The 24,257-nt window shown below is 38.9% G+C and overlaps 2 protein-coding genes across 3 annotated transcripts; one reads left to right on the forward strand and one right to left on the reverse strand.

Annotated features, from left to right (window-relative positions):
• The first annotated feature begins 12,465 nt into the window (after positions 1-12,465).
• LOC122008885 (F-box/kelch-repeat protein SKIP11-like) lies at positions 12,466-15,193 on the forward strand. Of its 2 annotated transcripts, none has more exons than XM_042564784.1 (2): positions 12,466-12,785; positions 13,350-15,193. In XM_042564784.1, the coding sequence occupies exon 2, from the start codon at positions 13,435-13,437 to the stop codon at positions 14,746-14,748; it is 1,314 nt and encodes a 437-aa protein (XP_042420718.1). In that variant the 5' UTR covers positions 12,466-12,785; positions 13,350-13,434; the 3' UTR covers positions 14,749-15,193. The 2 variants fall into 2 exon arrangements, with proteins under 2 accessions (XP_042420718.1, XP_042420719.1); XM_042564785.1 differs by having other exon boundaries at positions 12,466-12,621.
• A 72-nt stretch (positions 15,194-15,265) lies between these two features.
• On the reverse strand, positions 15,266-16,555 carry LOC122008886 (aquaporin NIP2-2-like). Its single transcript, XM_042564786.1, has 4 exons — positions 16,374-16,555; positions 15,883-16,302; positions 15,726-15,787; positions 15,266-15,637 (listed from the first exon to the last, which is right to left on the reverse strand). Exons 1-4 carry the CDS (start codon positions 16,524-16,526, stop codon positions 15,364-15,366), a joined length of 909 nt encoding a protein of 302 aa, XP_042420720.1. The 5' UTR covers positions 16,527-16,555; the 3' UTR covers positions 15,266-15,363.
• Between the last annotated feature and the right edge of the window lie 7,702 nt (positions 16,556-24,257).

Consider the following 24,257-nt stretch of genomic DNA (forward strand, 5'->3'; position numbering starts at 1 on the left):
CACATCACACAACCTCGACGATGACGCCGCCGACTTCTCCCTCTCAGACACACGCCGTCGTCGCGAGGTTAGGCTCGCACTAACTCTAGCATCCGCCGCCCTACAGGCCCCGGCAACCCACGCATCACCTCTGGTGCTGCCACCCCTTCCCCCCTGTACACTGTCACCATCGTCGCCTTCGGCGGCCACTGCTCTCCGAGACATCGCTTCCAACGGCCGCAACTTCCAACGATTATCAACAGCCAAGCGCCACCTCTAACTCCATCTTTTCCAGCGCCCACAACCGCCTACTGGTGGTCTCTCCTTCCCCGCCTACTGCCACCTCTTCCTTCCGACCTCAGACGCCGCACTGCCTCCTAGACTCCGACTAGCGCTGGGCAGATCTCCGATCTACCCCTCTTCTTCGTAGCCCTTGTGGGCAGCAGCTGCCGTCCTCCTAGGCGTTCGCACTATAATTTGCTTTCGACGCAGATCTGGCATCTGATTCACCGCCGTGTTTCCAACCATCTGTTGTGTTTCCAGCCATTGAGTCGCTGTGTTTTGCCCTTCGTACCACTATTATGATTGTGAGATGTTGTTACTAGTCGACCTATGAGTCATTATTGTGCGTTGTATTCCGACCTGTGTGTCATTATATTTCGGCCTACATGCCAACGTCATATCCTGTCTTGCATGTTGTCTTCCTGATCCATGCCTTGTCCGACTCCGCGCAGTCAAATCCAACGGCATGATCAGCTCACCATCTACTAGAGGGTGCCCCCCGGGGCCAGGGTACATTCTCCATTCTTATTCTATATGCATTTCACTACTCTACTATGCATTCGGTCTCTTATATATTTGTTGGGTTTACCTCGAGTATCGGGGTACGGGGATCGGGGCAACCCGGTCACTGGCTGCAGGTGATGTCGACCAGAAGACTTATGACGACTTGGTCAACAAAGAAGACAATTCATCACCTCGCTTCGCTCCGGGTCATGGAGATACGATCAACATTCCAGCTACATCATTTTGGCAGTTTCATCTTCTCAAATTCTGGGCAGGATCACCTTCTTTAGCAACAAGTAGGGGAATCAATAACATTGATTTTGGATCCAGATCAATCCTTTTGTTGTCAATGTTTTGGTTTCAATTTGTTGCATTGACTATGATTTTGTTTAGATGTATTATATTACTTACATAGGGTCAAATCGGCGGACCTAAAGGTGGAATCACCTAACTATAGTCTAAACTAAATTGAGCATGAAAAAGGGCTCAGTTGGGTCGATGGGTGAGGGGGGGAGTAGTTAAGACACTTTTTGACAATGTGGACTGACGTACGAGGAGTGTCTTGAGTGTGTGTTATAAAAGAATACGCGTATAAGCAGGCGTAGATACATGAAACTATTTTCTACTAGCTATCGACTTCATTTTCTCTTAAGTTCTCTTTTTTTTTTTTTGTTTTTTTTATGTGTTTGACTTCAACTTCGGATTGATTTCATCAAGGTCTACTTTAGCCCCCGCCCCCCCCCCCCCTTTCTAATTCTACTTGGTCCTTGCAGGTTCTTGCTTGCTCGTCCGATAATCACATTTTCATTTATTTTCACTAGAGCTAAACTTCCTTTCGAGGGTCATCCCTTTGCAACTTAGGTTGGCACCAAACAATCCCCGCTTCTCATTGCTTGACTCAAAGGCAGTCTGATCGCTCACCAACTTGATAATGTTGGTGTAATCATCGTCAGGTCAAGGTTGACTAGTTTGACTAAGTTTGAAATTGACTTAAGCTTGAGTTTCAATGTTTGACAACATGTGAAAGAGAAGTAAAGTAGGTCAAAGGGTGACCGAATACTTGTTTGGGAAAATCCTAGCTGAAAGTTAGGCAACGAAAAGTCCTAACGGGAGGTTAGGCGACAGTAAAGCCTTAGTTGGGAACTAGACAGTGGAAGTCCTAACGGGGCTAGACATTGAAAGTTCTAGCGGGGTTAGGCAAAGGAAAGTCTAAGTGGGTGAAGGAGGATCGTACGTTAGCAAAGAAAAGTTATAACTGCGGTTACACAAGAGAAAAGTCTAACTGAGGTTAAGCAGGGTGGAAGTCTACCGAGTGCCTATTCCTAACTAAGATTAGGCAAAGGAAAATCTAAGTGGGTCAAGAAAGATTACACGTTGGCAAAGGAAAGTCTAAGTGGGTCAAGAAAGATCACACGTTGGCAAAGGAAAGCCCTAACTACAGTTAGGCAAGGAAAAGCCCTAATTGAAGTTAGGTAGGGTGGAAGTCTACTGAGTGACTAGTCATAACTGGAGGTTATGCAAGAGGAAAATCCAAGTGAGTGAAGGAAGACTGCATTTTGGTGATCAGAAGTCTAATAGAAAGTTGACATAGAGAAAGTCTAAGTAGGTCATCTAAGTGGATCAAAGGTTGACCGGACACTTGATGATTGGAAGTCCAATGGGAGTTAACAAGGGAAAGTTCAAGTGAGTGATGGAGGGTCGGACACTTGGTGAATAAATCTTGGTAGGTCAAAGTTGACCGGATACTAGGCAACGGGAAGTCCCAACAAGTTGCAGTTGATTGGATGTTGGGTAAAGGAACCCTAGACTCAGATCAATTGAGTTAAGGTTGGGTAATCAACTAGATCAATCGAAATAGCCAAAGGTCAATCAATTAGACAGAGTGCCTAATCGATTGGGAGTGTTTTGCGAAAATACAATGAGAGTTGGAATCGATTGGGGAATCACCCAATTGATTTGGTCAATTAATTAGACAGGGTTTCTCATGAAAGATTCGCGAGAAAACGAAGGCTTGGTGAATCACATGTGGCAATTGGTTCATTCTTTCCCAATCGATTGGGGCCTTTGTCGCAAGATAATAGAGAGATTTAGAATCGATTGAGCAATCGATTAGGTACTTTCTCTCGTGAACAGAAAGCTTTTGAATCGATTAGGGCAACCGATTAGAAGTTGCCGAATCGATTAGTATGACTCACCAATCGATTACGGGTTTAAAAAATAGTCGTTATGCAAGTTGTTAGACAGCTGGTCGATGTGGTAATCGATTAAATTGGGCTAGTTCTTCCTACATTGCTATAATCAAGTGTAGGTCAAGTAAGGATTCTTCTATTAGTTTGGGTTCTATTTTTGAGATCAAAGATATTTGACTTAAATTTTTAAAGGATGATCTAGTCTGAACTCTTAGATCTGGGTCACCAATTATTTAGTCAATTGAATGGTTTGGGTTAACTCTTACAGTTCTAGTAGGTTTACTTGAGGTTGATCTTCTTCTTCGTATTTGTGACTTAGGTTGTCACTGGCTCCCCCTTGACTACTGTTACCTCGAACAAAATCAATTGTTTGAGTTTGAGTTTGTTCTAAGTTTTGGTTGGTCTCTTCAAATTTTACATTTGAGGTTTCTTCAATTTTTAGTGTAACTTTGTTATATACTTTGTAACCTCTACTGTTTAATGAATAGCCTATAAAGATTTTATTTTTCTACTTTTGAGGAGAATTTTCCTAAGTATTCTCTTGTGTTTAGTATGCAGGCTGGCCATCCAAATACTTTAAAGAATTTAATATTAGGTTGTTTATTTTAATAGAGTTCAAATGAGATTTTATTATATATTTTATTTATTATGGTTCTGTTTTGTACATAGCAGGCTGTGCTAATAGCTTCTGTCCAAAAATATTTTGGTAGTTTATACTCATTTAGCATTGTCCTAGATGCTTCAAGTAGAGTTCTGCTCTTTCTTTCTACTATTCCATTTTATTGGGGAGTTTTAGGGCATGAAAATTCGTGATGATAACCATTTTCAAGACAGAATTGATTAAAGTTGCGATTTCTAAATTCACCTTCATTATCACTTTTGATTCTTTTGATTTTTAGATCCTTTTCATTTTCAGTTAGTTTGCAAAATTTATTGAATACTTCAAACGTTTCATCTTTATTCTTAATAAATTTTACCCAGATAAATCTTGAGTAATCATCTATTATTACTAGGCAATAGAGACTCTTATTTATGGATTTGATTCCATGAGAGTCAAAAAGGTCCAAGTGCAGTAATTATAGTATTGAGTTAGTTTGAGTTTGATTAATTGATTTATGAGTTGATTTGGTTTGTTTTCTTTGTTGACAAGCATTACAGATTGTTGCGTCTAAGTTGGGTAATTTTGGTAAGTCTCTAACTAAACCATTTAATTTTGTTAGGTTATTAAAGTTTGTGTGGAGCGTTCTTCTATGTCATAGCCAAGTTTCTTCTTTTTGTGTCAGGTGACACTTGAGTGAAGAGATAGTTAGATTAATTGCATAGATGTTGCCCTTCCTAAACCCTTTTAGATTTATATTAAGGTTATCTAAGTGTTTGATTAAGCATTCAGAAGATAAGAATCTAACCTTATATTCAGAATCATACAGTTGACTAATGCTAAGTAGATTATATTTGAAGTCATCAACTAATAACACTTTTTTAACAATAAAGTTAGTTTTGAGTTCGATATTACCTATCCCAATTATCTTGAGTTTGTCGTTGTTCTCAAAGGTAACTGTTCCTAAGCTTTTGTAAGTTAATTGGGGTAAACTTGGTGTGATCTCCAGTCATGTGTCTGGAATATCCACTATCCAATATTCACTTTGTTTCCTAAAAAAAAATAGAAATTTATTTATCAATTGGATAGATTATCTTGAATTTGAATTTGAATTTTAAGTTTTAGATTTAGTTTCAAGTCTTAACTTAGTTTAGTTTATTTATTAATTTAATTTGAAAGTCCCAGTGGAGTTATTTTTGAAATAATTTTTTAAATTAATTTTTAAAACAATAATTTTTAAAGTAAAATAATTTTTAAAGTAATAATTTTTAAAGATTTTTTAAAATAATTTTTAAAGTAAAATAAATTTTAAAGTAATTTTTTAAAAATAATATTTCAAAGAATTTTTTAAAATAATTTTTAAAGTAATTTCTAAAATAATTTTTTAAAGAATTTTTAAAATAAATTTTAAAGTAAAATGATTTTTAAAGTAATTTCTAAAATATTTTTTTTAAAAAAAAATTAAAGTAAAATGACTTTTAAAGTAATTTCAATTTTGATTTAGGGTTTAATTAGATTGATATTGATATTTGTTTTGATGTAATAAAATTTAATTTGGATCCTTATTAATCGCACCCTATCTATGTTTTCAATCAGGAAATCGTATAATTTTATGAGATGAGTTAAGTTCAATTTCAGGATTTAATTTAACTTTGTGTTAAATTTAAGTTTAGCTTTGAGTTCACCAAATAGGCATTCTTTGGATAAACTTCTGGGTTATGGTGAGTCACCTGGACATCATTAAAGTAATCATGCCTTCGAGCTTTTTCAAATAGTCCTATCCACTGAACTTAGTACAAAACTTTGGTTTAACTAGTTAGGATCCATAAGGGGTAGCTTCAGTTAATTCCACTAAGCCAAATGCACCAAGTCGAAGCATATCTTCCTAGATATGCATAGACAGAATTTCTCTAACTTACTATCATCCAAAACTTCACTAATAATGTTGGTCAAGTTAAACTTTTGTCCATATTTAAACTAGTCCTAATTACCCACCTAGGTAAGTTATTGATTTTTGGAGATGTCAACTAATTTGGAGCCTCCCCTGAATTATTGAACATTTGGGTTTAAGTTTTAGGTTTACGTCGATTTGTTTTATAGTTATAGTATACAGTTATAGTTTGTGTTTATATTGTATTCATTTAAGTTAGGTTTAATTAACTTAAGGTTTTTCTTTTAATTTATATTTATTTTTGAAGTTTTAATTTTAGAATTTAAGGGAGGGTCATTTGATTTATTTTGATTTATGTAATGAATTTTATCTTTAGGTATATAATATTGATTGAGTCCTACTTACGTGATTAGGCACGCTTTTGGAACTCAATCCTTAATTTGATTTTTATTTTGGTTAACTAAAGAAATAAAGGTTTTGTTGGTTGAGTTGGACTTGTATCCGAGTCCGGACTTATTGTACACAGCTCTTTGTGATCCAAGTATCATGTCAAGGTACTTGAATCTAGTTATGAATTTTTATAGTAATTCTTTTAATTCAATTATTTCATTTTTCAGTCTGAAATTATCCTCCTCAAGTTTTGCAACTTGAGTTGGGATTTCAGGTTGAATTGGTTCAGTTGTTGAACTTGATTTTATTTGTTCTTTAAGTATTTTATTTTTTGGGGTTAGTTCAATTATTTTAGTTTCAGAAGTAGTTAATTTCTTATTTAAACATGAAATGATTTAAAAACTTTTTAGTTAAATCAAAATATACCCCATCAGAACCTTCTGAAATGAGTACGGACTCATGGCTTGACTCGGCTTCGGACCCGTCTTCCGATTCACTCTCCGATTTTGGTCCATACGCCATCAGTGCGAGGTAGTTGTTGTGTCTTGGCTCGTCGTTGTCCGATTCCTCTGAGGACGATTCGTCCCAAGTCACGTTTAGAGCTTTCTTCTTCTTGAGACTTGGGCAGTCGGTCTTATAGTGCCCCTTCTTATTGCATCCAAAGCATGTCACGTTCTTGCTATTCGAGTTGGAGGTGGAGTTGATCTTCTGCAGATCCTTGTTAGTGAAGTTCTTATTTCTCCTAGTGAACATTGTCCTTACCAAGTTCAACAAGTATTCTTCATCATTTGACTCTGGGTTAGACTCGACTTCAGGTTCCAGCTTGGTCTTGGATTTTTCTTTTGACGTTCCTGCAACAAGAGCAATACTTTTATCAATTTTGGCATTAGTCTATTCATGTAGCTCTAATTCATAAAAGAGTTCATCTAATTTTAATTTTGATAAATTTCTCGAAGTCTTATAGGCATCCACGATGGATGCCCATAGTGAATTTCGAGGAAACACATTTAGAGCATACCTGATTAGATCCCGGTCCTCCATATGGTGGCCGATGGTGTGAAATCCGTTGAGGATATCCTTTATCCTCGCGTGCAGCTGACTAGCAGTCTCACATTCTTGTATTTTTATATTAAATAATTTATTTAGATATAAGTCTCTTTTTGTTACCTTTGCGTCGTTGGCCCCCTCATGTAGTTCTATGAGTTTGTCTCATAACTCTTTGGCGTTTTGGTGAGGTTTGGCGCGGTTCAGCTCTTCTTTTGTTAGCCCGCACTGGATTGTGTTAAGGGCCTTGAAGTCAATTTGTACTTTTTTCTTCATTTTCGGATTCTAATTTTCCGGGTTCATTGGAATTCCAACGTTGTCCATTGGTGCCTTGTACCCTTTGGTGACGCTGAACTACTAGTCAAACTCCGTTTTCAGGTATACCTCCATCCATTTCTTCCAGTATAGGAAATCGTCCTGTTGAAGAGTGAGGGACGAACGGTACTGCATCCTTCATTTTGGGTCATTTCACAACTGTAGATAGAAAACTAAAAAAAAGATGCCAAGACTTAGTCTTGGATTAGCAAAGTTTGAGATATAAAAAAAATATAAAACAATTTGAGAGGTGTTGCACCAACTTCAAGTTAAAATCGAACAAAAAAATTATCTGAATAGGTAAAGTTTTACCAATTGAAATAAAATGCGAAAAGAAAAATCTAAAGATGATTCCCCCGGCTTGATTGGTGGTTGCACCAATTCAGAGCAAAACGTCGCTCTGATACCACTTGTTGGACCGATACGCACGTGAAGGGAGGGGGGGGGATGAATCACGTGGTTTTCAGAAGCTCTTCTTATCTTTTTAAAATTTAAAGTATATGAACACAGCGAAAAAGAAAAAATAGCACAAAAAAAAACACGAACAGTTTACTTGGTTCAGAGCCTTCGGCGACTCCAACTCTAAGACCCAGGTCCGCAGACCTATCAATGGGTAATTCACTATAAGCCTCTTCCAGTACCTCTGGAAGAGAGAATCAAGTACAAGAATTAAAGCAGTAGAATTAAAAAAATGCAACATTAATAACAGGTTACCAACAAGTTGGAGAGTTTGGTATGTTGCTGTTGGTCTGCCGGAGATGATCAGACGTCCCGGAAGCATAGCTCGAAGGCAAACAGACTTTCTAGAGTAGCAGTAGAAAGCATAAACAATCGAAAGCCCAATCGAATGCGTAGTAGTTCATATATCTATTCTATTTTGAAGCCTTCTCAAGACCCACTTATATAAGGCATGGAAGGCGCCTTCCATAGGCTTGGAAGGCACCTCCAACCTGTGAAACTTGATCCCAAATAGCTGAAACACTCATCCGCGGCGAAGTCAAAAATTTATCGTGCGGAAGGCACCTTATATAGCCATGGAAAGCGCCTTCTATAGCCATGGAAGACGCTTTCTATGAATAGTACGAAGGCGCCTTCATTGCTTGAAGGCGCCTTCAGACACTGTTCATCCGAAGGCAATTTTGCACTTTTTCTGTAAAACAACGTTAATCCAAATAACCTGCAACACAAGTATTAGAACAATAATAATTAATAATAAAGAGTAGTAATTAGTTCATGTCCTCTCGGGACCATAAACTAGTCAAGGTCTCAGTTTAGGGATTCTAAATGGACCTAAACTAGACCGACGCCTAATGCCCCCTCAACCGGGATCTGTCCTCACTTAGTCACTCTTCTCCAGTGACTTACCTTAACTTACCAATTTGTCAGACATCCAGTCAGCCCGTCGACTTGTCTGGACTTCATGACAGCTATTCGGTCGGCCCGTTGACCTAGATGGACTTCTCGCCAGATATCCAATCAGCCTATCGACCTATCTGGACTTCATACCAGCTATCCGATCGGCCCGTTGACCTAGCTAGATTTTCTGCTAGATATCCGGTCAGCCCATCGACTTATCTGAACTTCATACTGCACACTTAATCAAGTGGTTAGATCACAACAGAACCTAATTTAACTTACTTGTCATTAATCAAAATCTGAGTTAGACCTTTAGTGCAAATTACACCAATAGTTACTGATCTAATTGCATACTCCTAGTCTTTCCCTCCAAGCTTCCAAGTATTATCTTCCTCTCCAAACCTAAGTTTCATAAAAGAGAGCATTATGAGAGGTTTGTTCCACCGAGAAAGAGAAAGCTCTAGCCGGAGATTGTCACGAACTAACCCACCAAAGGATTAAGGGATCGTCCACCTCAAGGATAAGCCGTGGAGTAGGAGCAAACAATCTTCGAACCACGTTACATCGAGCTTGTTAGCGTTTATATTCTTTTTTTATTGTTTTCATTGTTTTAGTATAATCCACTACACACTAACCTTCTTGTAAATAAGTAATCGAATTAGGAGTGACTTAGCTATTCAACCCTTCTAGTCGGCTACTGATTTACAACAAGAAACACTTTTCCGTCAGTAATTCTGATTATGACAAACAGTGTTTCCGATGGTGTGTACCGACGGAATAAATATTCCATCAAAAAAAATAATGACAGAATTTTAATTTTCATCGGAAATCTCTATTTCGACCAATAATATTCTAACAAATAATTTTTCATCAAAATTCCATCGATATAACAAATATATCAATGAATTTTAGATAAAAAAATTTCATTGGTAAACTAAGAAATTTTTGTAATGAATGGGCATTTAGATTACTCACTTTAAGAAGATAATATCATATAAAATCAACGATGTTTCCATTGTCAAGATTTTCATTTCAAGTATTTACTGTAAATCATCATTGAATAAGTGAAAAAAAAGTTATTCACCCTTCGAACTCTTTGTTTGCGATAAACTATGACTCGACAGAAGCCGATGTGACCTAAAAATTCACATGTGAAAGTCTGATATACTTACAAGATATTATAATTTATTTGAATCAAACAAAATAAATCCATGATTTACGTTTTAGTACATTGTTGACCATCTCGATCAATTCCCCCACTTTTGTGCTTCTCCCAATTAATTTCCAAAAAGGAATTTTGATTATTTCCCCAATAACAGCAATTACACATACCCTAAATAATAAATAATAATTATTTTTATTATTTAAAAAAAAAGTGGATGGCCCTCTTTAATTCTTATCTGACTTGATTTCGACACTTGAAGCCCTTATTTTTCACTGAATATTAAATTATTTTTTTATTTATTTACTGCTTTGCAATTTTTGTTTTTTCTAGTGTCCGTTTTCAAATAACAAATTATTTTTTAAATTATTCAAGTGATAAGTATCTACGTGTTTGAGTCAAGTAGTAACGTCAATATGACTAGGAAGCGAGTCATTAAGTTCTTTTTTCTCCATGAATGACGAGCTCGATGCGACCCTAAATAGATCGAGCTAATCTATCCAGATTAATAGAAAAAAATAATCTTCCAACTGACTTCTACTCGATTTATCCTCCTTTATCAAGTCGTGGATCCCTCAGGCTGTAGCCGGGGTAATTTAAAAAATAGCTCTCCAGAGGAATATGTTTGTCGCCTCTAACATCTCCGTTAATTTATTTCAGGATCAATATAAAGAAGGTAAATCATGGACGACTGATAACTTTTGGAACAGTGACTAACATGTAAAGAGACATTTATCTCGACTATGTCAAATTTCGAATCCTAGATCTCATGATAATAACACTTCATATGTTAATCACTAGACTATTTTGAGAGGACATAAGTGACTTTGCTCTTGAGTTAGGGTGACTTGTATTCAGGCTAACCTAGGATTAGGATGTCAAATTAGTTTGAACTCGTTCCATGTGTTTCGAGTGATCATGGTACAATTGAGATTATTTTAGATCATATGTATTAATTTATTGATTGAAATATTATTTTAAGCATAGCTGTTATAATGTAATTTGAGACGTCATTTAATGTTTACTCAATATTTATTATATATAAAATGTATTTAGGAGATATCTTATTTATTTATTTATTTATCTCAAATTTTAAAAAATAAATATCAAATATTGTTTTTAATGTGATTTACAGCACGTCCAGATGATTAATAAATTTTTAGAATGGCAACTCATCCAAAGAAGTAGTCAAAAGGCGAGATCTAACGTTGACTGCTACAAAAGTCAAATTTCTTACCAATATTTCAATTGGTTGACCCGATTCTCCTCGTCAAACTGAGAAATTCTAATTTGGTGATAATAGTAAGGTTTGACACGAAACTTAAAGTCCTAATCAAATTTTGTTTGTTTTTTCATGAATTCAGACTACTGTTTTTTTTATATGAAAAAGCTCTATTATTCAATGATTATAATGAATTTTAATCATATAATAAATTACTTAAATTTCAAAACAAAACACACGATAAATTTATTAAAATATATAAAGTAAAAAAAAGGCTCTATTATTTATTTTTAAAATGGGAGGAAAGATATTTTTCCCTACAAAATTATTTTGCTCATAATTGTACCGAAAATAAAAATATATATAATATTTATTATGATTTTTAAATTTAAAATAATGTGTCGGCTAAAAAGAACTTTGACATTTGACAACATCTCACAAGAACAAAATTCAAATTCAAAATGAGCTCTTGTTTGAAAAAAAAAACAAAAAATCAAAGAGAGTCAATCTTAATTTTATATTTTATAAAAAGTAATATATCTATTTTGGCTCAAATTAATCTTCACTTTATAAAGTTCATCTTAGTAGATATTCCAGATATTTTTTTATTATTTTAGAATTTTAAAGGGCATTTTACAAAATAAAATGAATGAGATTTTTCTATGAGTAATTTTTAAAACATCCATTAAGCAATATGGATGATAATATAAAGAATAAAGCAGATATTTTAAATTTTAGAGAAGGATATTTTAATAATATAATAAAGGTGTTAAAGATTTTTCTTAATTCTTATAAAATTTTTAGAGGAAATTTAAAAGATGTTTTAAAAGCATGCTCCAATCGGCACGAGCCCGAACATGGTGACCTAGCATGACTTAATTTTTGTCCGGCTAAGCTAGGTCTGTAGGTTCGGCTCTAATTCCCAATTCAGATCTACTAGGTGTGTTGGATCGTGTGCACGAGACCATTCGGTTCATGCCGAGTATGGCCCGAACCATGTTAGGCACTGTCAAATGAGCCTGAATTCTCTGGATCATTTTTTTTATGGTTCAGGAGATGATCTCTAAACATGTATTAAAGGAGATAAATGACCCTCACCTATTTTATAAGTAACGACCATGTATTCCATCAATACATATTTAGAGATCATCTCCTGAATCGTAAAAAGTAATTCAGAAGATCTGCTCTCCTGTCCAACTTGGTCAGATCATATTATGCTTGGTCCGATACAACTCCGAATGGGTTGCGCTTAGTATGCTTGGAGAAAGAGCATGCTCCATTCGGTACGAGCCCGAATGCTTAATCTGTGTCCAACCAAGCTGGGTCCGCAGGCTGCGACTCTGATGCCTAGCTCGGATCTACTAGGTGTGTCGGGACGGTGCGCGCGAGACAACTCAGGTCGTGCCGAATATGAACCGAGCCGCGCTAGACGCCACCCAACCAGGTCGGATCATGAGCGGCCCGGCATGGTGCACACACCCAGGCCCATGGGAGGAATAAAAAGGGGCGGTGGGGGAGTTGAGACTTGAGAGGCGTCCCGGGGCCAAAAAGGAAAAAAGAAAAAGGGTAGCGAGAGCGAAGAGAGAATGAGCAGCTCGTGAAGACATTTGCCCGCACCACAGCAATCGCTATGAATTTTGGCCCCTCGTCGATCGCCGGCACCAATCGAAGCCAAAGCAGAAGCAGGAGGTAACCGCCCTGAGGAGGAGGAGATAGAACAAGGGTATCGACGCATCCAAACTTGAGCCAGAGCCGGAGGAACGGCCATGCTGATTTCGATTCTTCTTGCCGTCTCTGGCTATTCCGTGTCCGTGATTCGTCTCCTCCTCCTCCTCCTCGCTGTTTATGCTCACGTATGTTCAAAATTTTAATTTCGATCCTTATTTCCGTGTTGGTTCTCATGCTCCCGTGCTGATATTCAGTGAAGGTGAAATTTTGAGGGGGGATTTTATGATGTTTACATGTTTGTGTGATCTATGCTTGTGGGATTCTGGTGGAAAGTCTTGGAATTTCTGAATATAGATTAGGTTCCGTGCAAATACTTTGTAATTATGGTTTTCTTGCAGTGGGAGTTGGGGGATCTGGGTCTGGTAAGCTCATTCTAGGGTTTAGCTCGTCAAAGTCTCCCCCCTTTTCCCCGTGATGCTGTTGTTCTACTTAGTGGTTTTTTTTTCCTTATATAGCTTAATTGGATTGATCGGATGCTGTTGTTCTCTTCCTGTGTTTTCTTGTATGTGGCGATCTTGTGTTAGTTCCCCCAAATTAGTTCTCAGTGGGAATTCGCCATTTTTGCTAAGAAAGACCAATTCTATTTTGATCGATCGAAGAATTTGACTCGTTGCTGAGAACAAACTTTTGACTATCTGTTCCTTTTAAATTGTTGCTAATTTTTGCTTCCTTTATCTCCTCTGCAATAGGAATTTCGCTCTTAGCTTTCGGATGACAGATTGCTCAAACGTGTTCCTAAGGAAGGGCTGGCGTTCTTGGTAAGGGGGGAAGGAAATGATAGAGAATGAGTCTTGTTTGACCAGAAGAACATTGAGGAGCTCCCTTGAGCAAGAATCCGAGTGGGCTTACATGACCTACCAGCTCCTTGAGATTAAAACCAACAAACGCCCGCCGTCCGTGGAATCCTTAGAGCTACAAGAAGCTAAAGTGAAACGGGAAAGATCCACTGAGCCTCCTCCCTTTAGGGAAGAGACAACATTGCCTCTTGATGAATCCAGTTGCCCTATTGGTGGCGGTGGTGGTGGTGATGATGATGGTTTCTCTGATACAACTTCTCTCATTAGTCAAATTGGTCGTGATATGTCTATCAAGTGCCTCCTTCATTGCTCCAGATCAAACTATGGCATCCTTGCTTCCTTGAACCGAGCTTTTAACTCTCTCATACGAACCGGCGAGCTCTACAAACTGAGGAGGCAGGCAGGCATCATTGAACATTGGGTATATTTCTCTTGCAACATACTTGAATGGGAAGCATATGATCCTTATTGTAGCAGATGGATTTCTTTGCCAAGAATGCCTCCTAATGATTTCTTCATGCGCTCTGATAAGGAATCGTTGGCCGTCGGCACAGAGCTCCTTGTTTTTGGAAGAGACTACACATCTCGTATTTCTCATATCGTGCTGAGGTATAGCATTTTGACAAATTCTTGGTCCCAAGGTGTTGAGATGAACTCCCCTAGGTGTCTGTTTGGATCTGCCAGTTTCGGAGAGAGAGCTATCGTAGCCGGTGGCATAGATGCCCGAGGAAATATATTGGATTCTGCAGAACTCTACAATTCTGATACACAAACTTGGGTTAGTCTTCCTAGCATGAATAAACCGAGGAAGATGTGTTCAGGTGTGTTCATGGAAAACAAGTTCTATGTGATTGGCGGAATGAGTAGCCCTACAGAATTGCTAACATGTGGGGAAGAATACGATATCGAGAAACACACCTGGAGAATCATTCCCAATATGTCTCAGGGGCTGAACGGCCCTAGCGGGGCACCTCCGCTCGTTGCAGTAGTTAATGATGAATTATACGCAGCTGATTATGCAGAAAAGGAGGTTAGGAAGTATGACAAGCAAAATAACTCTTGGATAACCTTGGGCAAATTGCCTGAGAGACCTGATTCAGTGAATGGTTGGGGGCTAGCTTTCCGAGCTTGCGGTGAACGTCTTATCGTAATCGGTGGACCTAGGATGCTCGGGGGTGGAATGATCGAACTCAACTCATGGACTCCAAGAGATGGACCTCCGGTCTGGAACATGATTGCCAGCAAGCATTGTGGGAGTTTTGTGTACAATTGTGCTGTCATGGGGTGCTGAATTGTATCGGAAAACTCGTTTCATGTGCTGCTCAGTTAAGGCGGATATGCAAGATCGGCTGGAGGGCATTCGATACTGATTTTGCCAGGGTAAATACCGATATCTGCCTTCCTGAAACTTCATATTTTACTTATGTAGCCACCTTCGCCTCTCGTCCCTGATTGTGATTTACAACCGATTACTTTTAACCCCTTTCGAGTTGCCATTCAGCATGAGAATTTTCTAGAGGATCGTGCAGTATCGGCGCACATAATAACTCGATGTAGCTGCATATTCCTAGGCTTCCCTGAAAGTTATCATCTTCGTTAGATTCAATTGTGTTACCATTCTGCCATTTCATTGTTACCTCGACCATGAGGAAATAAAACTGTTCCATCACTTTCTTGTATTCTTTTACCAACTTAATCATTGTTTGAATCAATCTCATCTCACATTTTCTAGGTTATATCCTCCTAAATATGGCAATTTATTTATTTTATGGCATTCTTCACTCTCATGTATCGAAAACTGTTCGACAAATATGGAACATGGAAATTTTTACTGATGGAAGTTTGCAATTTCATACTTGTTCATATGATTGTAATATTCATGGAGCGGAGTAGATTGTTCAGCAAATTAGTCAATACGGGGGCTGGCGGCGGCCATCTCCTGGCTCCTTGTCCGCCGGAGCTTCAGAGATGGCGACTTGTTCGGTGCACTATCGGTAGCTTCACTTGCTGATGGCGGCGGCGGCAGTTTCTCCGACATGCGAATGAAGTCGTAGGCGATGGCGCCTGACACGGTGCCCACCACCGGGCCGATGAAGTAAACCCAGAGGGAGTTGTAGATATTGCTTGCCACCGCCGGCCCGAGCGTCCTCGCCGGGTTCATCGAGCCACCAGACACAGGCCTGCGCATGCATCTCTTCCTCTTCTCCTTAATTTCTCATCTAATTAATTAATTATTGTAATTACAATTAATTAGATTGATTAGTTTACCCGGCAAGGATGGATGTGATGCACACGGCGGAGCCGACGGCTAATCCGGCCAACTCTCCGACCTGCATACATTAATTAATTAATTCGGATTTAATTATAATTTAAATAAAATGGATGGGAGGTGAAAATTATTTATATGCCGGAAAAAATTACTGACGGCTCTAGTATCGGTGGCGACGGCGGCGGTGACGAACATCATGGTGAAAGTGACGATGGTCTCCATCACGAGGGCACGAGCGGCGGTGCTAGAGGGGGTAGTGACGCCGAGGATGGTGATGGGGTGGAGCAGCTCCCGGAGGATGAAGGCGGCGACCATGGCGCCTGTGAATTGGGCCGACCAGTAGAAGGGAACTTGTATCCAGGGGAAATGCCTCGCGACGGCGAACGCCAAGGTGACGGCGGGGTTCATGTGGGCGCCGGAGATGTGCCCCACCGCGTAGATCATCACCGTCACGACGAGCCCTCCGGCCACTGACGCCCCCAGCTGCGACACCACCCCGGTATTGTTCCGGTTCAGTGCTCCGGCGCCGCACGTCACGAACACCAGCAGAAACGTAGCGATCACCTCCGCCACGACCTGCACGCTAGCTCGCCGTCGCAATTCTGAAGGCGATTTAAGAATGAGATGAAGAGTTAATTGACGGAGACCTTTCTGAAGAGGTGGGGCGGGAAGAAGTCCTTGAAACTCTTCTGCCGACGGAGTCCGGCGCCGGCCCAGGCGAAGGTGTTGTCGTCGGCGCCGGCGGCAAAATTCTGGGCCGTGATCACCTCGATGTCGTGGATTTCGTTGGACGACGACATCTGCGAACTACTAGCTGCGCTGCTTTGCTCTGCTCAGCTTCCACCGAGCTCGCCTTGCTATTTATAGAAGAGTAGGGACCCATATGTAAATAAATATAAACGAGGGTACAAAAATACGTGAACTATATTTAAGTCCTAAAAAAAATTGGAATTATTCAATTTTTTTCTTCCTACGATTATATCCATCTATTGATAGATTAAATCTTCTAATTTACTAGTATATAGAGCTTAGTTAGGCTCATCTAGCGGTATTTCTTAATTTATTTTTTTAAGTTAGGCTCATCAAGGTCCCTTCGAGGTGGTATAGTAATTAAAATATAAGGTATTACTATATTAGATCTTGGGATCAAAATTTGACACATCTGAGTATGTCTTCTTCTATATCTTGGTCACTACATTAATGACTAGAAATTATCCGTGATTTACCTCCTCCGTGTTTACCTAGAAATGGATTGACGGGACACTAGGGGTGAACGAATCATCTTTTACCACATTAGTTAGGCTCATCTAATCTCCATGGGATATCCAACTTGTTAGAAAATGGCATATTTACTATAATTAGATAGGGATCAATTTTCGACGAACACATATCATTATTTGACGGCCGGCTATAATCTAACCTCGTGATTTACTTATCTTCAATTGTCAGGAGCACCTAAGGTAAGTGCAATCATCTTTTACTACTATTCGTTAGGCTCATCTAGTCCTCATGGATTGATATAGTTAATATCTACACGGGCATTTACTCAAACAGATTTTAAAATAAATTTTCAACGGGTGTCAAATATCTCATTAGTGTCTAATATTTCTCATGCAAAAGATGACTACGATAGGATAAAATATCACTCATGATTTATCTGTCTATTCTTATCGTATAATTGACGATACTAAGTCATTTATGATGAATAATATCATCTTTTACCTCATCATTTGGACTCATCTAGTCATTGTATGTTTTTTTTTTCAATGATAATTTATAAAGACACATTTAAAGTTGGGGAGTTTTTAGAAGGCGCGATTTTTCAAAAGACATACGTATTTTTTATTTTACTCTCGTCAATTATTATAGTGTTGCATTCGAAGAATAATATCATAATCAACATTATAGTAGTGTTTAGTGTTAAATATCAGTACTACTATGACAATGTTGTATTTTAAAAATTAATATCATAATAGTGCTAATTTCTGAAATGTAGTATACCATAGTAGTATTATTCATAAATAGTATTATTCTTTGAATGCGGCACTGATGAGCGAGAGTAATAAAATAGAAAATAAGTCCGTCTTTTTATAATCTCAAATTAGATTTGTCTTTTAAAAATTTAGCAATGCCCTTTAGTCAATTATTATTATTTCAATTTTCAATGCACTAGGTTTGTCTACTCTGCTTCATTTGTTAAATCTAAATTGTTCGATTTGTTTCAATTGCCTAATCTCGTTAATGTATCCTCCTTATTGTCCTACTAATCGTTCGATCTACATTTGACTAGTTCAATTCACTCACGCTGTCTAGTTCATTCTATGCATTTCAAGAGGAGAAACTTCAGCAAACATTCAATACCCCTTTCATTGTATATCATGATCATAAACTATTTCATTGATGGAGAAAGGAAGATCGGTGAACTACCCTAACATCAAAATGCCTAATAGCGGTTTTTTCTCTTCTCTTCATTGCTCATGAATTAGCAGCCTTACTTTCTCCTTTCTCTCAATCCATTCAAGTAGTTATAGAAGAGGCTCTAGCTACACCAAGAGCAACCTCAATCACTTGGGTGAAAGAAAGTGACTCACTTTTCACCATGTATAGTCATTCTAGTACCTCATCTCATATCTTCGTAGTTCAAATGAGAAACATTGAATAGGCGTAAATGAAAAAAATTATATAATAAAAAATTTGCTATTCTTAATACAATATATCGAATTGTTATTTGAATATATGAATATCAGAAGAATTAAATGAGTACATAGAATTTTGTTTCATGTCATTCTAAACTCTCTAAATTTATGTTAAATCGTTTAAAAAAAGTTATATCCGAATTGACTACTACACTATAGCAATCGATTCGACGAATGAGCGGAGGGGCAAAATAAATATTTGATACTTGTTTTGATAATTTTAAAATTAAAATACATGATTTAGATATTTTAAAAAATATTTATTTTTGCCTTCACCAAAACCACTCGAACCTTGTCAAGACTTGATAAGCATCACCTCATAAAATAGTGTCAAACTAATGAATTGTCATGTAGTGTTGTAGAAATATATAAAGTCAATGTTGTCAAAGTTAACTTAAGTTAAATAAAATGAAAAGTAGTACCTAATTTTTTAGGGTTTTTTATTGTTTTTAAAATGTCTCTAATATTTAATATTTTAAATATGGGAGAACTCTAAATATAGAAGAAAAAAAAAGCAAATAGTTAAAATTATGCTTAAGATTGTTACGTTGTCTAAATATAATTTTGCATTTGTATTCAAAAGTGTTTCCAAATCATTATAATTTTCACATATTTATTCTTCATAATCAAAGGGAGAGGATTAGGTGAAGTGGGAGAGGTGGATAGGGGATTGAGCAATTAACCTAATGACATGTTTATTGTCCATCTGAGGCCTTTAGTGATGTTTTAGTACTTGTCATTACTCTCAAGTGAACCTTAGAAGAAACTTAATTGGATCATTTTGTCCTAAAATAAAAATAATTACGATAAAAAGAAGTAACAATGAAAAAGTATATTTTTCTAATCAATAAGTGAGTGTGTGATAGATGCAAAGTACTAGAAATAATAAACGACCGACTTGTCACTAGATCAAAGTCACATATGGACAATTGATCTCCTTCACTTAGACCTTTTATATACAAATATCCTCAAACATCGAGCCGCCCCTATCGTAGATAAAGTGTGTAGGTTCCTTTTGTTTGTTTCTCGTAGGATGTAATGAAGAATTTAGTATTCTACCTGAATGGAAGAAAGTATCGAGAGAGTTTTTTTTTAACCTAATTAAATAATCAGGTATAAAGATTTTTTCAAATTCTAACATGGTGGTGAGTCTGTAGAATCTTATCCATATCCGATCCGAATGTACGATTAAATTATAATACATATATAGTGAGTTTGTCTGGAAATAACAAGGATGGCAAGCTGGGGATATGGTTAGGATTCAACGTAGCCCTGCAACACAAAAACGTTAGTAATGGATAGGGAAGGGGTTCCCGGCGTTAGCCCTCCGACGCTCGAGTTAGTCTCCAACGATCTTAAGAAATGGAGAAATGTAACCAAATGATGTAGAAGACAAAATTACGCATATCTCTCCCTGTGGATGGGAACCCCCTTTTATAATGTCACTTTAGTACTCGTACACACGTCCCAATGCATAGGCACATTTTCCTTGGTGTCCTAGAAAAAGACAAAATAAAAAGTGTCTTTGATATCATTCCTTAAGCAGTTATGCAATCCTCTGACGTGATAGCCTGAAAGCTTCTAAAATATAATTTACCTACTGGGCATTCCCTGCTGTCAGCGGCACAAACTCCCAAAAGGATATAATGAGATATTTATCGGAACCATGCTCAGCCGACCAGCGTTCGGTCGGTCGGGCTTCACCCACTTGGTAGCATCTTTAGGCCTTCTAGCTCGTCCCTTTCATAGCTTCCCGACTGTCCTCAATTATCTTTGTCTAATCAGGCATGGTCATCGGTCGGTGAGACTAGTGGTTGCTTATCTTTCTTTGTAGTCAGAGGGCAAACTACCCAGACGGGAAAAGCCCGACTTACTTGTCTCTCAAGCTTGTACCATCTGCTAAGAAGTACCTGGTTTGCTCGGTATTACTCGGTCCGCTTGGTCATAGCCGGCCTACTTGACGGGCATGGATACCTCGCTTAACTTTGTTTTCCATGTCAACCGGTCTTTCTTACTTTGACCTTTCTTTGGTGGGACCCCTCATCATTACTGGATCATAAGCCTCCCCTTCAAGTCTAATCGAAGGAGGCTGCAAGTCCGACTGACTGGACCATTCATATGTTCGTAAGCCTCTCTCTCAGATCAGGCGTTCTGCCACTCAGGGTTGCCCATAGACTTTGATGATGTCCTCTCTTATGATTTTTTTAGTCATCGTTCGACTGATGATGGCGAAGACAATCAGTTTTAAAGCCGTCGTTCGACTATTGATGGCGAAGACTTTTAGTTTTATAGCTACCATTCAGCTGCTGAGGGCAAAGACTTTCGGTTTTATAGGCGTCGTTCGACTGCTGAAGGCGGAGACTTTCGATTTTATAGTTGTCGTTTGGCTGCTGAAGGCGAAGACTTTCGATGTTATAGCCATCATTCATCTACTGAGGGCTAAGACTTTCGGTTTTATAGTCGTCGTTCGACGGCTGAGAATGAACACTTTCGGTGAGTCTGTAGAATCTTATCCATATCCGATCTGAATGTACGATTAAATTATAACACATATATAGTAATCTTGTCCAGAAACAACAAGGATGGCAAACTGGGGATATGACTTTGAGGTTGACGCGGTGATGACTCAACGTAGCCCTACAACACAAAAATATCAGTGTCGGGCCAGGAAAGAGTTCCCGACGTTGGTCCTCCGACACTCAAGTCAGTGTCCGACAATCTTAAGAAATGGAAAACTGTAGCTAAAGGATGTAGAAGACGAAGTTACCATATCTTTCCCTATGGATAGGAACCCCCTTTTATAATATCGCTGTAGCACTCATGCACGTGTCCCAATGCATACACATATTTTCCTAGGTGTCCTAGAAAAAGATAAGATGAAAAGTGTCTCTGATATCATTCCTTAAGTAGTTATGCAATCCTCTGATGTGACAGTCTGGAAGCTTCTAAAGTATAATTTACCTGCTGGACATGTCCTGCTGTCAGCGACACAAACTTCCAAAAGGATATGATAAGATATTTGGCGGGACCTTGCTCGATCGATCGACGTTCGCTCGGCCGGGCTTCACCCACTCGGTAGCGTCTTTAGGCTTGTTGGCTCGTCCCTTTCATAGCTTCCCGACTGTCCTCAATTATCTTCGTTTGATCAGGCATGGTGATCGGTCGGCGAGACTAGTGGTTGTTTATCTTTCTTTGTAGTCAGAGAGCAAACTACCCGGTCAGGAAAGACCTGGCTTAATTATCTCTCAAGCTGGTACCATCCGCTTGATAGTACCTGGTTTGCTCGGTATTACTCGGTTTGCTTGGTCGTAGCCGGCCTACTCGGTGGACTTAGATACCTGACTTAATTTTGTTTTCCACGTCAACTAGTCTTTCTTACTTTGACCTTTCTTTAGTGGGACCCCTCATCATTACCAAATCACAAGTCTCCCCTTCAAGTTTGGTCGAAGGAGGTTGCAAGTCGAACTGATTAGACTATTAATATGTTCGTAAGCCTCTCTCCCAAATCAAGCATTCTACCACTCAGGGTTGCCCATAGACTTTGATGATGCCCTCCCATAGTTTTTTAGCTGTCGTTCGGCTGATGATGGCGAAGATAGTCGGTTTTAAAGTCGTCGTTCGACCATTGATGGAGAAGACTTTCAGTTTTATAGCCACCGTTCGGTTGTTAAGGGCGAAGACTTTCAATTTTATAGATGTCGTTCGGCTGCTGAAGGCGAAGACTTTCGGTTTTATAGCCATCATTCGGCTGCTGAGGGCAAAGACTTTCACTTTTATAGTCGTCATTTGACTGCTGAGGGCTAAGACTTTTGGTTTTATAGCCGTCGTTCGGCTGCTAAGGGTGAAGACTTTTGGTATTATAGTCGTCGTTCAGCTGCTGAGGGCGAAAACTTTCATGAACAATTAGATTGGAAGATGAAAGGATAAACCCCTTTGGTATTCATGAGATGGATATATATATCATTTGGATGATATTTTCATGATGTGAAAAACCTTTAGTATTCTTCTTCTTCCTCCTTCCTTCTCTTGGCCGAAAACCCTCTTGTGGTTGCTAGCACAACCTTAGGTGATTTCCATCTCTTTCTTGTGAGTTTGTGAGATAAACAAATGCAAGGCTTGTTCGTGTGGATACCGTAGAGGCGTGAACGTGTGATCGTGCGGAGATCCAAGCTATCTGGAGTTCGTGAGCACGTATCAAAGGTATAACCCTATCATGAAACTTAGTATAGATTGTTTTAAGCAATGTTTCTTCCCTTCGCATGGATCTGCTGGATAAAGGAACTAGAAGTTTTCCGCTGTGCTTTCGCGTATTTAGCGCCCTAGTTCTTTACAAGGTTTAGTTGGGAAAACCTGAAAATACCTTTGCGGTGGTGAAAATCCTAGCTCGGGAGCTTACGTATAGGGGGAGCCTTGGGATAGGTTCCAATGCATGGTGCATTTTCATTCGGCAGTGTAAGTCCAAGTGTGTAGCATTGGCAACGTAAGTCCAATCGGCGGTGTAAGTCAAAGTGTGTAAGTCAAAGTGTGTAGCCTTGGCAACGTAAGTCCATTCGGCGGTGTAAGTCCAAGTGTGTAGCCTTGACATCGTAAGTCCATTATTTTTAGCATGTTTATTTGGTATTTATTTTCCCTAACTTAAACGTATTGTCAAATATCAAAAAAGGAGAGATTGTTAGAGCAATCTCAATGGTCCGTGTGACCATGTGTTTTGGTGTTTGGGCAAAGGGTTTAAATTAGGTTCACCCTTGTTATTTGATATGTGTATGTTAGTGTGCAGGTTTGCAGGATACACATATGACTCAAGTTGATGGCTTCGGGCCCGGTGAAGGATGGAGCATCCGAAAGACTATGGATAAGGCAGCAAGGACAAGGGTTAAGGGAAGCGACTTCGAGGCATACGCGAAGGATGACATTGGGACGAGCCGCGGGCTTGGGTGCATCCGAGGGATGAGAGTCAAAAGAAAGTAGACTTGAAAGCAAGGAGGTCAAGGCTGCAAAGAGGCGTCAAGTGAGTCGTAAGGGTGAGGGTCCGAGTATTGAGTGATTGTATTCGGGTACCAGTCAACTGGTGGTTTCATCAGTTGACTGGTGTAGTCGACTGGTGCTTCTGTTCGCTCGGCCAGTGTGGAGAAGTCGACTAATATCGAGTCGTTGGGATGTAACGGTCCAATTTCCACAGAGGGTAGTTGACTGATGGTTTTGACAGCTGACTGATAGGCGGGGTTTCCCAACCTGCGGCCTATATAACCAAGGCTTGGGAGCTTGGTTATAGTTGACGAAATAGAGGTGGTTAACCCCTATTAGTAATCTACCTGTGCCCTAGCATCTCATGTGTTCTCTTGAGAGTTGTGGTGAGGTTTCTCCACCCACAAGGAGCTACGTGAGCTAGTTGGAGTTTATCGAGGAGTCATCCACCGAAGGATCGGGATCGTCCACCTTACGGCCAGCCGTGGAGTAGGAGCTCTAATCTCCGAACCACGTTAAATGATCGTGTAGCTTGGTTTGCATTTCTTGTCTTGTATTTAGATTAGCTTTCTACTTGTTTGTTTATATTTCCACTGCGTAACTAACAAGTGTAGGAAGAAGCGATCGATTAGGGGGCACGATTATTCAACCCCCCTTCTAGTCGGCCGATCGATCCCCTACATTGTTCTCTTTCTTAGTCTATTTCTTAAGCTATCAATGTCTGTAAGAGGCTTCTCCGCCTGCAACGAAGAGGATTTTCTAGTACCTTTTACTACCTTGGATTAACAACCATCTAAGTTGTAACCAAGTTAATTTCTGGCATTCTTACGTCTTTTTTTAAGTCATTTAGTTCAGTTTTATTATTGTTGT

The sequence above is a fragment of the Zingiber officinale genome, chromosome 8A (genome assembly GCF_018446385.1).
Source record: "Zingiber officinale cultivar Zhangliang chromosome 8A, Zo_v1.1, whole genome shotgun sequence".
Lineage (NCBI taxonomy): Eukaryota > Viridiplantae > Streptophyta > Magnoliopsida > Zingiberales > Zingiberaceae > Zingiber > Zingiber officinale.